The sequence below is a fragment of the Mytilus trossulus genome, chromosome 2, assembly GCF_036588685.1.
Source record: "Mytilus trossulus isolate FHL-02 chromosome 2, PNRI_Mtr1.1.1.hap1, whole genome shotgun sequence".
Lineage (NCBI taxonomy): Eukaryota > Metazoa > Mollusca > Bivalvia > Mytilida > Mytilidae > Mytilus > Mytilus trossulus.
The window spans coordinates 87,477,063-87,494,436 of record NC_086374.1 but is presented as its reverse complement, the minus strand read 5'-3'; the positions used below and the strand labels follow the sequence as shown (position 1 = coordinate 87,494,436).

At 32.2% G+C, this 17,374-nt stretch overlaps 1 protein-coding gene across 3 annotated transcripts in view; it reads left to right on the top strand.

Moving 5' to 3' along the window:
• Positions 1 to 17,374, top strand: part of LOC134708250 (uncharacterized) — a 78,649-nt gene that overhangs the window by 6,653 nt on the left and 54,622 nt on the right. For 2 of the 3 annotated variants that reach the window (XM_063568636.1, XM_063568637.1), the window contains exons 6-14: positions 415 to 588; positions 1,211 to 1,307; positions 2,109 to 2,201; positions 3,826 to 3,994; positions 4,437 to 4,516; positions 4,874 to 4,981; positions 7,031 to 7,154; positions 8,000 to 8,186; positions 9,695 to 9,837. In XM_063568636.1, coding sequence (XP_063424706.1) covers positions 415 to 588; positions 1,211 to 1,307; positions 2,109 to 2,201; positions 3,826 to 3,994; positions 4,437 to 4,516; positions 4,874 to 4,981; positions 7,031 to 7,154; positions 8,000 to 8,186; positions 9,695 to 9,837 — 1,175 coding nt within the window. Of the gene's footprint in view, positions 1 to 414; positions 589 to 1,210; positions 1,308 to 2,108; positions 2,202 to 3,825; positions 3,995 to 4,436; positions 4,517 to 4,873; positions 4,982 to 7,030; positions 7,155 to 7,999; positions 8,187 to 9,694; positions 9,838 to 17,374 lie in introns of those variants that run through there. The other variant, XM_063568638.1, reaches the window with a different exon arrangement.

Below are 17,374 nucleotides of genomic sequence, written 5' to 3'. Positions count from 1 at the left end.
GTTGTTCGACCTGTTAGTCAAATGCGTTTTGTTTAAATATACCTTTTCACGATTTTGGTCTTTTGGAAAATGTTGTTTGTGGTTTTTTTTAGATCCTTCTACCACGAAATTTGTTTGACATGCACACGTATAAAAATTGCGGTTTTTATCCAACGCAATCATAGGTTTGAACGTAGTTTTCAATTTAGACTCGTTTATATATATATATATATATATAAGATTGGTATATATATTACAGTAACGGGGCGTAAGACTGATAAAATCTGGTATTCGACTAATCTGTTGGTTGCAACCTGCTTTTCAGCAGAACAAACAAATCGAAAATTCATCTTTAAAATCAGCATAAGTGTGATCATTTTCAATAGAGCTGTTTCTACACCTCAAACGTTACTTTTTTTCTTTTTCATTTTATAGGCTTGTTGGGAAAGCTTATATTATCTTTTTCTGTATATACTAATATTACCAAAATACTTAGTACTACACAAGGAGCTGGGAGTTTAACAGCAATAAATGGGATACGTTTTATTACCATGACTTGGGTTATACTCGGACATACCATGATATTTGCTCTACAGTTCGGTGTTGTCGGTAAGTGATAACTATGTACATATAAAAGTAATAAAAAGTAAAATACCGATCCACTGGGAAAATTAATACGGAAAGTCCCAAAGCAAATGTCAAAATCAATTGCTCAAACACATTATGCAAATGTATGATGTCGTAAATAATTTACTAAATAAAGGCAACAGAAGTACACCGGGTTACAAACTGAAACCGCGGGAAGTACATCAACTATAAAATGAAAATAAAGAACAAACGACAAAACGTTTTTGACAACAATACACGTTTGGAAATTCAAAATATGTGATAACTCAAATTAGACATAAACATTCCACAGTGCAGCTCTTCTATAGGGAAATTTGTTTTACTAGTACCTGCTATGATAGTTCAAGTTTAGTTTATTTTCTGTAAATGTTCAGTAACACGATAGTATTCAAATAATCTCAGGACTTTTTAACAGATAAAATGCAACATAACTGGTTAAACTAACCTCATCACATCTAATAAAACCAGTTGTATATGTTTGTTTTTATAAAAATTAGTTATGTTTTTGTTTATATCTTTTCTTTAATCAATTTAACTTCAAGATTCCAAAATCGACATTATATATCTATTTATTTATGAATCAGGTTCCCAATTATATTTTTAGATAACACTTCACAGTGGTTACCAGATCATCTCAATAGAATTTCATTTGGTCCAATTTACAATGCGTTTCCTGCAGTAGACACTTTCTTCGCATTAAGGTACATCAATTTCTAATGTTAATAAGACAGGTTTCCCCTTGATATCCTTTATTGTTGTCTAACATGCTCTTAATTTCTTGTTCTCCTACGAACTTCAATTATTGTTCCAGTCCGAGCATCATTTCTTGTTCGCGAACGAGCATAATTTCTTTTTCTCGAATGAGTATCACTTCCTGTTCTGGCATTGGCATCATTTTTTGTTCCCGTACGAGCCTCGTTTTTTGTTCCAATTTTAGCATCATTTCTTGTTCCTGTACAGCTTCATTTTTGTTCCAATTAGAGTATCATTTCTTATTCGCATACAATCATCATTGCTTGTTGAGTTGTTTTCGCATGGACATCATTTCTTGTTCTAACATGGGTATAATAGCGTGTTTCCTAGAGTGGACCGCATAGGGAAGCTTTAATTTTAATGCCATTTATTTGCTGTATGTCCTTATTTTCAGTCCTGTCAATTACGCTTGTATTACCTATTATGGGTCCCATTCATCAAAACTTTATTTTACTATCATGCAATATTTAAGTAAAGTACATTGGTTGACTATGACTGTACGTGTTAGTTAGAATGAGTTCGGGTGGATAATATTTGTGTATATATAGAAAATAAAGGAATATTTACAGAGAAGATATCATCTAGACATGTGTTTTGTAAATTTTTTTAAACTCAATGATTCGTATAATGCGTCATTGTTAGTATATCTTACAGGATGTTTACTCTTTTTTTTTTAAAGTTTGGTATATAATAAACTTTCTTGATTTAAGTTTATTCATTCAGTACAACTTTATTTTCAATTATTGTAGTGGTCTATTACTGACATACTTGATGATGAAGGAATTAAAGAAAAATAATGGGAAGTTAAACTGGCCGATGTTTTATTTCCATCGATTCTGGAGGTAGGAAAAACTCATATGATATAAACATACTTACACAAGCACGTCTATGGATGAGAATATCATACATATAGCACACACACATGCACAGAAAAAGAATTTGCATGTTGTTTGAATTATCATTGATAAAAAGTAACATCACAAACATACTGAACTCCGAGAAAAATTCAATCGAAAAGTTCATAATCACATGGCAAAATCAAATGACAAAACACATCCAAAACGAATGGACAACAGCTGTCATATTCCTGACTTGGTACAGGCAAAATCAAATGTAGAAAATGGTGAATTGAACCTGTCTTTAAAGCGCTAAACCTTTCACTTGTACGACAGTCTCATCAAATTCCGATATATTTGCAAAGACTCGTAAACAAAACAGACATAATAAATAAAATAGTAAAAATATGGGTTGTCTGGTATTATTTTGTAAAAATTGTAAATGAAAACGACAAACAGCTCGTCATTTATATATGCATTTATTAAATACTGATTTATTTTTATATTGAGGGATGAAAAAAAATACAGTTTATGATTAAACTATAAGCGAAAGGTTCGTACCGCTTGTGTTAAGTTTGTTAATGAAAATGAAAGGGAACGTGGGAGTAAAGCCCGGAGATAGCAACTAAATGACACAAATAAAAACAATAAAAAATGTCAATTCAATACTGTGGATTCATCATTATTCGTTGGATACCAATTTTCGTGTATTTCGTGGGAACAGTTGAACCACGAAATTAAAAGTTCAACGAATGAAAAATTTTATCATGGCTTGTACGCAGACTTCGGCAAAACCACGAAATCAAATATCCACGAACTTGTAAGTTTTCCTCAATCCACGAAAATTGGTATCCACGAAAATAAATGAATCCACAGTATGTCAAATAATTGTCTCTTTCTCCGATGCAATTGAAACACAGATCTATCACAACTATGCACGAATCATAAGCACGTGAGGATAAAGAAATTAGAGATCAATATGTTTATCAAATTGCTCTATTGTAAAACAACTGCAATACATAACTAGATTTGCCATTGCAAGCAATAGCGGATGGCACCCTTCCCCAATTGCCAGGTGAGCGGCAGCCATTTAAAAAATTCCAAAATCAAAGAGTGCATCTACAGATGCAAATCATCATTTTTGTAAAGTTTCATTAAGTTTGGAGCATTTTGAAATTTTGCACATTTTTGCTGTTTCCATGGTAACGGCGGCCATTTTGAAAATTCCAACTTCAAAATGCAAGAATGCTTATGCTAGTTACTAATTCTGTGAAGTTTCATCCAGTTTGGAACACTTTGAATATTTTTGGATTTTTGCTGTTTCCATGGAAACGGCAGCCATCTTGGAAGTGCCAACCCTCAATTGCAAATCTTCACATGGTGGTTAACATTATGGTATAGTTCCATCAACTTGGGTTCTTCCAATTCTGAGATCCAGAGTGGACAAAAAAGTGTGGAAGAAAAATAAAAATAAAAAAAATAAAAAGAAACGTAGAATAACAATATGACACCCCAACTCCGTTGAGGGTGCCATAACAAATAAAAAGAATGTGAAAAATGAAATTATTACTTGTACTTATGTTTACAATTACCACATCGATTGCTTTTACATTATAGTATTTCCCTTTAGGTTGACGCCTCCCTATATGTTGATATTGATGGTGTATGTATCTCTCTTCCCTTACATTGGAGAAGGTCCGGGCTGGCCTAGAGATGGACCTGAAGTCAATTACTGTGAACACTCATGGCACAGAAATTTTCTATACGTTAACAATTTATTCGTGAATGGTTACGATATGGTAGGTTTATCATTTTCATTATCATTAGAGATGCTGTTTGTTTTGAGTTTTGAATATAATTTGTATAGAAATACTCCTCGGATTAATTGATATTTCGTTACAAAATTTCAAAAGAAAAGTTCATAAATGTAAATAAGGTGCACATTAATTTGTTTAATTAACGAGTATTCTTTTAAAACCACATAAGACAAGTCTTTGATGGCACAAAAAAAAATCCTTTGGAACATAAAAACGTTGTCTGAAATGTCACCATAGTCACTGGGATAAGTTATTTCAAAATAGTTATATAGTTCAATATCGGGGAAATTACAATTCTGCAATAACAACTGATTTGTTCATCAAATTGATAAAGTATATCAGTTTCTTATTTATTAATACATATTTTCAATTCGAATAGCACAAAACAAAAACTTAAAAGTGCTATTCCTTTATATGTTAACAGTGTATGGGATGGTCTTGGTATCTTGCTAATGATATGCAATTTTATGTAATCAGTCCACTTATTCTACTTCCTTTGTTTCAGTAAGTAATACGTAATTTGTTTTATAAGATTGACAGTCGAATAGTTTTGTTCACTATTATATATAGATATATAAAAAAAGCATCCCATATTTTTAACTCATGACTGAAACTCGTTTATGAAATTTCACTTTCAAGCATTAAGGAAAATGAAAGACAATTTTAATACCTATTTCTTCATTTCTAACACTAAGTTGTGGGACTTCGTATCTATGGTGTATGTACATGCCTTTAAACAACAAGTTGGATATACTTATCAATGCTTCCGTGTTTTGACTTATAAAGGATAATTTGCTACATTCAATGTTTTTATAAAATAGTGTATACGTTATCGAATGTGTGTGTTACCTTTCTTTTCAGTTACCATTTGGTTGGTGTAGGAATTATATTGGCATTTTTATTGAGTTCAACAATTGCATGCGGTGTACTCTCAGCACATGATGATTTACCAGCTAGTATATTTGATGGGTAAGTTTAAGGTACAACTCTTTGGAATTTTAGGTCCTCAATGCTCTTTAACTATGTTCTTGTTTGTCTTTATAACTATTTTGATCTAAGCGTCACTGATGAGTCTTATGTAGACGAAACGCGCGTCTGGCGTATTAAATTATAATTATGGTACCTTTGATAACTATTTAGTCGATTAAAAGCAAAAAAAGGGACATTTGTCTTTGTTTATGTATACTTTCTATATGTAGTTGAATAGTTGCATTCTAGTAAAATGTAATGCTTCTTGTAGTTTCATTGGTGTGTAAATGCGTTTTCCGAAACTTATTTTATAAGAACCGAAAGTTAACAACGCTTTAAATGTGCACACGTATAACCCTTTACCAACACAATAAATTTAATAAAAAAAGAAGCGTTCATTCTTTTAAGGCACATCGACAGTTATCTGTTTTTGAGATATGAACATTGTTAGCATGAATATGTAGTCACATGTATTGTCGAAATGCGCATCTGGGGCAACAAAATTGATACCGTTGATTTTATTACTACCACTGGGTCGATGCCTCTGCTGGTGGACTATTAGTCCCCGAGGGTATCACCAGCCCAGTAGCCAGTACTTCGGTACTGGCATGAAAATACGGATTTTTTGTGTTATTAAAATTTGCTGTTACAAAATATTAAAAATTATTATAAATTAAGGAATGTATCTCCCTCACGCAAAGCTCTGATTCCTTTCACGAATTTGGTAATACTTTTTGGACCTTTTGGATTATAGCTCTTCATCTTTTATATATGCTTTGGATTTCAAATATTTTGGCCACGAGCATCACTGAAGAGACATGTATTGTCGAAATGCGCATCTGGTGCAACAAAATTGATACCGTTGATTTTATTCCAAGTGCAGTTCAGAATCTTTTTGTATTTCTATGTAAACAACAGTTACCTTTCATCATGATTCTATCAATATTATACAAGTTTGAAAATGATGATACATGTGACATTATTGCAATGACCAAAGACAAAATAACGTTTATGTAAGCAAATGAAGAGATTTTTATAAATCATTAACCGAAAATATATAACAGACAGCAACTAACCACAACCATCGAATTTCAGGTTTCTCTTCTGGAAAAAAGAGAAATAACAAAAATACAGATCTCCGAGGAAAATTCAAAACGGAAAGTTCGTAATCAAATGGCAAAATCAAAAGCTAAAACACATCAAACAACTGTCATATTCCTGAATTTGTACAGGCTTTTTCTTACGTAGAAAATGAAAATGAAATTAAAGCTAGCTAGACCTCTCACTTGTAGGAAAGTCGCATTAAATTCTATTATATTGACGACGACTTGTTATCAAAATAAATAGACATAATAGGTATAAATAACAAAAATTGGGGTGACATAGTTTACATTGTGTTATTATCTTCGTCACTATAAAAACAAACACATATTTAACAAAAAAAATCACAAATAAGCATATAGACAAAGCACATTAGGCTCAGCACATTAGGAAAGGTCTTGGCTCATCCGATCGACATAAAGCACGAAAGCATCTAAGAAAACTTTTTAAAAAAAAACGACAAAAACTCAAAGCCATCACGAGTTGGTTGACCGTTATGAAATAACCATTTCACAAATGATATCGGATATGTTCTTTACGTCGTAACTACAATCCCCTTCCCTTTTATGAATGTGACCTACCGAATTAGACTATTTACCGGATTTGATATCACATAAGCAACACGACGGGTGCCACATGTGGAGCAGGATCTGCTTACCCTTCCGGAGCACCTGAGATCACCCCTAGTTTTTAGTGGGGTTAGTGTTGTTTATTCTTTGGTTTTCTATGTTGTGTCGTGTATACTATTGTTTGTAATGTTTTTCTTTCAATTTTGGCCATGGCTTTGTCAGTTTGTTTTAGATTTATGAGTTTGACTGTCCCTTTGGTATCTTTCGTCCCTCTTTTATGGTCTAAACGTTCTTACAGTTTAGAAAAACTTATTAATTATAAATCACTTTTTATATTGTTGTACTTACTTAATATATTTTATTGCATGAATGATCACAGTGGAAATAGTCAGAACTTTTTCAATGAGTATGTTAAACCTTGGAACAGAATTACACCTTATTTGATTGGAATGTATGCCGGCTATTTACTTTACAAAACTGACTGTAAAGTTCGTATCAATCGTGTAAGTGTAAATTCAGTTTTATTTACCATGTACAATGTTTACAATACAATGCTGATCGATAGATTCGTGTGTTCATTTGACGTTGTATCACTAAAATATACAAACTTTCCGGACAAACAAAATATTAATATATTGACATGTAAACCATGAGAAATAACTATTGAAACTAGCGAAGCGGTACAGACTCAAAACAATTATGTGGTTTTCTTTGAAAAGTTTTACTATAAAAGTCGGAATTTTGAGTATTAACATTCAGATCTCTTCATGTCAACGAACAAGTAAATTCCCAAAATGAATATAAACGGTTAATAGTATAACTATTAGAGATATTAATTTTGAGTCTATATTGCAAATGAAATACCGAGAAGAATATTTTTGTAAATTCTAATTCACTTCTGTGAAAATTTGATTCATTCCAATTGGAATTTCGTCCTACAAGTATTGTTCACTCCTTTTTATCTATATTGAATCTGTATAAAATTGAAAATGGAAATGGGGAATATGTCAAAGAGACAACAACCCGATCATAGGAAAGACAACAGCAGAAGGTCACCATCAGTTCTTCAATGTACCGAGAAATTCCCGCACCCGGAGTCGTCCTTCAGCTGTCCCCTTAACAAATATATACTAGTTCAGTGATAATGAACGCCATACTAAACTCCAAATTGTTCACATGAAACTAAAATAAAAATAATACAAGACTAACAAAGGCCAGAAGCTCCTGACTTGGGACAGGTGCAAAAAATGCGGCGGGGTTAAACATGTTTATGAGATCTCAACCTCCCCCCCCCCCCTTTATACCTCTATCCAATGTAGAAAAGTAAACGCATAACAATTACTTTCAGTTTGTAAACATATTTGCATGGTTAGCCTTCACTGCAGTTGCATGTACAGTGTTATATGGTTTACACAAGGATGTAACAGGGGACCGCTTATCAACGGACGTAGCAGCTCTTTATACAGCTACCCACCGAATGGTATGGGGTGCTTGCGTATGCTGGGTAATATTTGCTTGTGCTACCGGAAATGGGGGTATGAGAGTTTAGTATCCTTTTGAATAGCTTAAAAATATACATACATGACCTTAAGCTTAAATAACATAACAGAAGAGCAATAAACATCCTAGTTTCTGGTATCGACTGTAAATCTTGAAATTACAATTAACTCCTTTTTTAGCTCACCTTGCGTCCGTCGTCCGTCGTCGTTAGCTTTTTACATTTTGAATTTCTTCTAGAGAACCACTAAATGGAATGAAACCAAACATGAATTGAATGTTCCTTATGAGGTGCTGACCAAGTGTTGTTACTTTGTAGCCGATCAATTATCCAAGATGGCCGCCAGCGGGGGACTTAGTTAAACATAGGACCCTATGGGAAACGCATACAAAATACATACAAATAAAACTTATCATAGATACCAGGACTAAATTTTGTATATACGCCAGACGCGCGTTTCGTCTTCAAAAGACTCGTCAGTGACTCTCCAATCCAAAACTGTTTTAAAAAAGCCAAAAAAGGTACAAAGTAAAAAGAGCATTGAGATTCAAAATATCTTAAAGTGTTGCCTAATACAGCTAAGGTTTTCTATGCCTGAGGTAGAAAAGCCTTGGCATTTTAAAAAAATTCAAAATGTTGTAAATAGTTAAACTTTGTAGCCAAATTTTATCTTTTTTTATATGATTTCAAAAACCCAAGTAGAGTCAGGTGAGCGATACAGGCTCTTGAGAGCCTTTAGTTTTCGTTTAGTTACTGTCGTAACACTTAAGATTATGAAAATTGTAGAAATAAGGAGGTCACGTGTCACATTGAAAAAGCTTTAACGACTGTAGTATTCGTGATGTTTAAAGGTGATGGTATTCATAAATGCTTGAAGTTCAACACTAATTAACCATTTTAAAGTTTGTTTATACGGTAAACGCATTCGCCTCCCGTTTACTTGCTTGGGAAGACGCGATTGGATCATCTGAGTGATTATGGTTTTTTTTTCTTCTGTAGGGATAATTAAGGCGATATTATCATGGAAGGCATTTGTGCCACTTAGCAGACTGACATTGTGCCTTCTTGGTTCATCCTATAGTTATTTACTATCATCTCTAAAAATGACGAAAAATAACATTAGCTGTAGCCCACAAGTTTTAGTTTTTTAGTTATACAAAAGTATCATGTCTTACTTACTTACATTCCAGAGCACCTGATATCATCCCATTTTTTTTGTTGCTTTCGTGTTGCTAAATCTTGTTTACTGTTGTTCGACTTTTTCTTTTTTTGCCATGTTGTTGTCAGTTTATTTTCGACTTGTGAGTTTGAATTATTATTATTATTGACTTTATTTCCTCTTACAGAGATTATGTCATAACATATATACACATTAGAACTAAACATATAAAAACACATATTTAGACAGCTCAAAATATCAAAGGAACATCAAATTAACCAATCGTCATTGTCGCTAATGATCAATCGTTTATCTTTAATTCTCTTTTACTTGCTCACGAAGCATAATTATTTCATCTAATTGATTTGTAAACTTTTTTTCTGCAGGGATAATTAACACGATATTATCATGGAAGGGATTTGTACCACTTAGCAGACTGACATATTGTGCCTATTTGGTTCATCCTATAGTTATTTACTATTATCTTTTAAGAAGACAAAGACTTATACATTTTAGTGATACTGAAGTCGTAAGTATTTTGTTAATATATCTTTTAACTAAGGAATTCAAACTATAAATTAAATGGAAACAGTGATTTAAAGGAACTTGATGTAAACAGTATATCTTTTATTATAAGAATTCAAAATAACCCAAAGTTTAAATAGATCAGATTGATGCCCGCTATCAAATAAAATTTACAAGAATCAAATTGGTTACAAATACAGTTGTATAATTCTTATATCATTTGCATATCTATAAATACTTGAATTGGATTGGTCAATAAGATTTTTTCTCTTGGTTAACACTATAATAAACCATGTTTCCGAAAATACTTTTGTAATCTATTCATGCAGGGATAATGGGGTTTTCAGCAAGTTGAGATTATAAAACAATTGCATAACAGTTGTTTATATTCTAATGCATATATAACAAACAAACAAAACAGAAAGAAACTAAATGCACTAAAGCTTCGAATGTGTATAAAAATAAAATTTAAATAAAATTCCGGGAAATTTCACGAATGATTTGGCGAATTTACGTAATGGCAAAACACGACGTCATACGATTGAAAACTTTTAGACGGAAGATCGTTACTTGTACGCTTCAAATTCGGATAGTATCTAATTAAAATGAAGTTGAGGTAGGTGCTAGTTCATTTTAGATTCTGTTGTAGTTATCGAAAATTTAAGTTTTAAAGAAAAGTCATGATGGCCCGAGAACACAGTTATTTCGTAGTGCATTTCTTTTAGACAATAAATTCAAATTAAAAAAATCGCATCTGCTCTTTCTCAAAAAGATTTTTACAGTGTAGTGTACTACCAGTGAGACAAATAATATCAAAATTACAGAACCTTCTACCAGCTCTAACTGAAAATATTGACAATTCTGTGTTAAGGGGGTGTTAAATTCAGTTTGACAGCTTCAGACGTGATAAAATTTGACCTTTTATAACTGGACCAATTCACTACTTAACATAAAGATTCAGCACCAAAATTTTTGACATGAAATTACATACCCCTACTTAATATTTCATGCATTTAATAGCAAGAACTTAATTGGGAAAGTGTATCAAATAAAACATGCAAGTTATACACTGTTACACTAGGGGCTATATTCGTAGACAACGAAAACCAAAGGACGATAACTGTGTCCTTGGACTAGATGGTGGCTTACTCCTTAGTTACGACATGCCATTGGGCTTCTGCTGGTACATGTAGTAGCCATCAAAGTAAAAATGTAAACTAATAATGTTTGTCTGAAGAATTATAAGGATTAAACACATTTTTTCTAGAGGTTATTGATGTGTAAACCGGGTCTCTAACTCACAAACTTCGGACTTTTTATTCGGTTTGTGAGTTAATCGCTCCGGTTTACTTATATATATTTAATTAACTGTGCATTTGTATTCAGATATCGCAGATCAAATTTATTCGTTCATTGTGTAATCATACGTTTTTTGATTGAGTTAAGTCTGCCAATTGATATTTTATCGTATGTTTTTCTATGTTGTGATGTTATGCTATTGTTTCAGAAAAAGGGAGAAGGTTTGGGCCCATTAAAACGTTTAATCCCGCTGCAAATGTTTGCACCTGTCCTAAGTCAGGAATCTGATGTACAGTAGTTGTCGTTTGTTTATGTAATATATACGTGTTTCTCGTTTCTCGTTTTGTTTATATAGATTAGACCGTTGGTTTTCCCGTTTGAATGGTTTTACACTAGTAATTTTGGGGCCCTTTATAGCTTGTTGTTCGGTGTGAGCCAAGGCTCCGTGTTGAAGGCCGTACTTTAACCTATAATGGTTTAATTTTTAAATTGTTATTTGGATGGAGAGTTGTCTCATTGGCACTCACACCACATCTTCCTATATCTATTTACACATCCATAACCTCTAGAAAAAATGTGTTTAATCCTATAATGTCTCTTTGCTTTTTATCGTTACAGGCTTACGAGTTCTTATACGACATCTTGTTATTTATTTTGCAGTCTGATGTATTTTTTTATGCTTTTTGTCGTTATAGACGTATGAGTTTCTAGGACATGTTGTTTTATCCTATGCAGTCGCTTTTGTTGCTTCTTTGGCATTCGAATCTCCAATGATGGGTTTAGAGAAAGCATTGCTCAAACGGAAAGAGCGAAAGAGGTGATACCTTGTATGAACAATTTACAAAGATAAAACCATAAGTAGACCTATTTTTTATTTTATTAATAAAAAAAAACGCAGACAAAGTTTGCATTATTATTTTTTGCAATTAGATGGAACATCCTTTTTTTTAAATTTTTAATTTACATAAGACAGAGCGATGATACTTACTAAAAACCAGAGCGTTAATAATTTAAAAAGACAGAGCAACGAATGATAATACAAAATGACAGAGCAACGATAATTTTAAAGACAAAAAAAATTACAGTTCAAACGACAGAGCAATAATTACTCAAAAAGACACAAAAAATCACAATTCAAAACGACAGAGCAATTATAACTCAAAAAGACAGAGCAACGATAATTAAACAAATAGAGCAATGGTTATACAAAAAGGCAACGCATTTATAATTTAAAACGACAGAGCAAAACGAATTCAAAAAGACAGAACAATCATAATTAAAAAAAAAACCCAGAACAATCACAATTCAAAACGACAGAGCAAAACTAATTCGGAAAGACAGAACAACGATAACTAAAAAAAAATAGAGCAATGGTTGTTAAAAAACCCAACGCATTCATAATCCAAACAAAAAACCAGAGATTTTTAATAATTAAAAAAGTCAGAGCAATCATAATTCAAAAAGACGGAGAAATCATAACGCAAAGATAGAGCACTAATCATTCAACATGACAGAACTATGAACATGAAAAAAAAACCAAAGCAGTGATAAGTATAATAAGACGGAGAATGACGCATGGGAACGTCTTTGGATCTCAGAACTAAAAAGCAGCTGATTATAGTTTTTATCTTAGAGATGAAAATCATAATAGATGTCCCGTTGTTTACTTCCGTTTTGTGAACCAAAATTATTTCCTCATAATAAGTTACAAAGATAGTAGGATCCGCGTGAAGGTAATAGAGAGGTTGACAAAAATTATGATGAGATAGCAACTATTTACTATTTTAAGGTGAAAGTGATAGAAAATTTAACCAAAAATAGGATGCGATAGCAATTATTGACCATGATTAAGGATAAAGATGTGGAATAGAAATCATGATACAACGATCAAATATATCATAAAATTAAGATAAATGACCGAATATATCACAATCCTTAAGGAATGAAACTTGCTTTAAAAAAAAAGAAGGAGATAAATATGATATAAAAAAATCGATCATTTAATTCAACTCTTCTCTCACTGCAAGACCTCTAAGTCTATTAAGCGCAGTATTTTTGGTAGGATCTGCTTAATAACATCTTCCATGAATTTGAGATCTCTCCAAATGATTATTGCAGTTTGTGATGCAATCCTGAATGTGTATAAAGTGTTTTAAAGACTGATGTTTGTCTTTCGTTGTTTGAGGGTTGTTGGTTTTTTTTTGTCATGATTTTTCAGTTCTCTTTTCGTTTTAAATAGTATGCGTTATTATTCTCTCTTTGTGATACTGCGCCTCTTGTTTTCAATAATCAAGTCTCAATGAAAGTAATGATATTGGGCATGCAATTTCTCAATAAGGGGTTATAGAATTTAATATAATTTTCTATTTGAATCAGACCAAATTGAAGAGATATGCAGTGATAAGATTGCTAATACAATTTAAATGTTCAGTAATCTGTAAGTTTTAAGATTTAAATATCATTCAAGTTTATCATTTGTTTAAATATTAACCTGATTAATTGGTTTGCTTTTGTTAAATCTTTCTTAAGTTTAAACAAGTGTATGTCGTCTACGATTAGTAGTCAATATCTGGTGCGGTGAAAGTGTTATCGTTTAATCGTATTGGATCAGGCAAGCATGACATGTTTTATTTGTTTTCACATAATCAAAACGACGGGTGCCTCATATGGAGCAGGATCTGCTTACCCTTCCGGAGCACCTGAGATCACCCCTAGTTTTTGGTGGGTTTCGTGTTTCTTATTCTGTAGTTTTTATGTTGTGTACTATTGTTTTTCTGTTTGTCTTTTTCATTTTTAACACTGACGTTGTCAGGTTATTTTCGATTAATGAGTTTGACTGTCCCTCTGGTATCTTTCTCCCCTCTTTTATTCTGATTTTCATATTTATTTAGCGCTGTTTACGCTAACAAAAAATACTAGCGTTTGAAAGATTTTTCGTGCCGTCAAAAACTTCATATTTTGTAAATAAAACTATACTATATCTTTTTTGCTCTCATATTTGCAGATGACTTCCTTGAAAACACAATTTCATAATTATCTTTAAAAAAAACTATGTGTTGAAATTCATTTGTATCAGCGGTGAAACTACAGTACTAGTAATTAAAAAAATCGTTTGAATATCTCTGTTCATTAAGTCATTTTACAAATAGTCAGGGAGCTGAGCAAGTTATAAAAATGACAACAATACCAGTATACTTTATGTTAGTTTTAATATGACGATATTCAATTCTTCATTTCTGTATGTCTTTTTGGTGAGGTATGAATCATGTCTTATACGTATATGCATTTTAAATGTTTTTTGCTCTTTAACGAAAATTGTGGTAATAGATGCGTTATTCTCGTACAGTTGCAAATATTTCTTTTAGAAGTACGACCAGCGCAAGGTTATGAAAATTTTTAATATCAAATAGGAAGCTGAATTTTATATTCGTGGACTTACAATTGACTAGTTTATTTAACGCCTTAACAACAGATTAATCTTATCGATTTGCTAATACAAGAAAAGTGATTCATTTAAATACAAATAAATACCCAAGAAGTCAAAACACTGGTAATTTATCACTTAAAATGAAATTGGAAAACCCAAACGGTTTCCTTCAAAATATTTAAGAAGGTTTTTTCATACACAAAGATCATTTTAGAAATCTTCATTCAAAATGATTTTCAAATATTTTGTTGTGTCCATGCTGTTATCTGTATATTGCACTCAAGGTATTGGATTGGATATGTTTAAGGCTTGGAGTCCTGATGGAATTAAAAATTTATTTTGTCCAAATCGTAAGGATTGTTTTTCCAAACCAACAACAATTAAAACTGACCACTGTTGTGCCTGTACAGCTGTTCCCGAATGGGAATTGCCACATGAAGCTCACCAAAATATCGATGTCGAGATTATCTCTGTAGATGGATCTAGAAGCAAACTGGTTTCAAGACAAACCGTATCTAATAACTCAAATCTGTATTTTATATACACACATGGTAAACTGAAGACATTCCCGGAAAATTCCTGTAGTTATAATCTACTTCATATCGATGTTGCTGGTAATTTGTTCCCGAATGTAGGAAATATTTCCTGTTTCTTTGACCTAGATACCCTGGTTATGAAAAATAACAAACTGACATTTATTTCAAATGAAACATTCAAAGGATTATACAAACTTAGGTCAGTGGACTTTTCATATAATTTGATAACGAAAATAGACTGTAATGTGTTTGGGGATATTCACATTTTGAAATTCAATTTCGAAGGAAATTATATACACAAACTAGACGTTACCAATATTTTAATTCCTAATAAAACCACATGTGGTGGTAATTATAGTAAAAACAAACATCCTATTGAGATCACAAACCTGGAAAATCTTGTCCTTGGTAAGGACAATACTTTTACTTGCTCTGATTACGATTTTTCTTATTCGTCATTGTCGATCCATCCCTTATTGGCAATATGTGAGATGGTTGTTCCACAAATCATTGATAAATACGCACCATGTGGTGAGGGAAAGTACAATGGAATGGCTTTTGACTGTGATTGTCAGATTGCTGAGTTGATGCATCTAGATTTTTTAGAATTGAATCGTGTGTATTCAAAACGAGTTCAAGAGAGCTATTGTCGGAGCCCAAGTAACCTTTTGAATATCAGTATTTATGATGTTTACATCAACCAAACTCTTCGAGATTATATGACTTGTGATATCATAGACTTCTGTCCAATGAATGGAGCATGTAAATGTCGATGTATATCCCAACCGAATAGATATGTGATGATCATTGACTGTTCGAATCAATCGTGCACGGATTTTCCAACAATAATACCACACAAATCAGACAGTTCTTTATTAAATAATTTAATGAAAAATTTTGAAGTTTCAAGTATTGCTGATTTTAGTATAAAACATGATGTTATATTAAACATGACTAATAATGAAATTGTACAGGTAAATACTAGTTATCCTTACTTTTCCCGTGTTCGGACATTAGATTTGACGGCTAATCCAATCAAAATAATGAGTGAGGAAATTTCAAAATTGAATAAAGCAAATGATATCATTATAGCTGATCATCTATTGCACAATTTACCGAAAAGTGTTGAACTTCTGAATCCTAATGTATTTCATTTCGGTCATAATGGAATTCCATGCACCTGTGATAATCGCTGGATTGGGGAATGGAGACTGTACAAACGGGCTTTTAAACGATATCCCTACGCTTTAAAATGCTCTAATTATGACAACAAAACAATTGAGGAAATGCTAGATGTCTTTTCTGATTGTGATGTTACGTCATCTTATTATTGGATATTTTATATAATTTTCCCAATAGCTCTTCTTCTTGCATTCATAACTATCAATCAGTGCTTACATTATGAGATGATTATTCTCAAAAAGAGATTATTCAAGTCGAAAAAAAATATCAATAACTGGGAAACTGACATTTACGTGTCTTTTGACGAAGAAAATAATGAACTACGCAATTATATTAAAGAGGACCTTGAAAAATTCTTTAAAAAAATGAAAATGACAACTTATATCCCTAGTCGTGATTCGTGGCCAGGATACACAGAAGAAGAAAATATAAACAATAACCTTGTAAAATGTAAATATTGTCTTGTTGTTCAGTCCAGTGGAATGTATGATTCCAACAACCTTTATTCCAGTTCTAGACGCATGGAATATAAATTAGCATGGACTTTGTTCATACAAAATCAACTTAAGAAAATACTCATCTTAAACTTTGATAGTAGGAAACCAGAAAAATTCATGTTTTCTCAATCACGGGCTTTACATCGAATCGGGATGGGGTTTATAATTACAGTAAGAAGAAACAAGTGGGAAAATAAACTTGTAGAGGTCTTTGACGTTCCTCTGGTTGTGAATTCAAAACATGATGTACAACGAAGAAAGCGGATTCAAAATTATCTGTGGAAAAAATAGCAATACATTTTCTCTGTATAAATGAACACACGCATTGTAATGTGAATTTCTAAGAAAAAAGAATAACTAAAATAGCAAAATGAGTTATTGTTTATATACCTTTTTCTGCAGGTCAATCAAGTGTCATACTTACAAATGGGCATATATAAAGATGGAAGTCAAAAATAAAATATCGATCTTATAGTGCCCACATGGGAAGAAATGTCTGTAGACGTTGAAGGGTCACTTTTTAAGTAGTTTCATTATTATCATGATGCAATGATGCAGTTTAAGATAATACTGTTATCGCACTTACACTTAGGTGAAGAA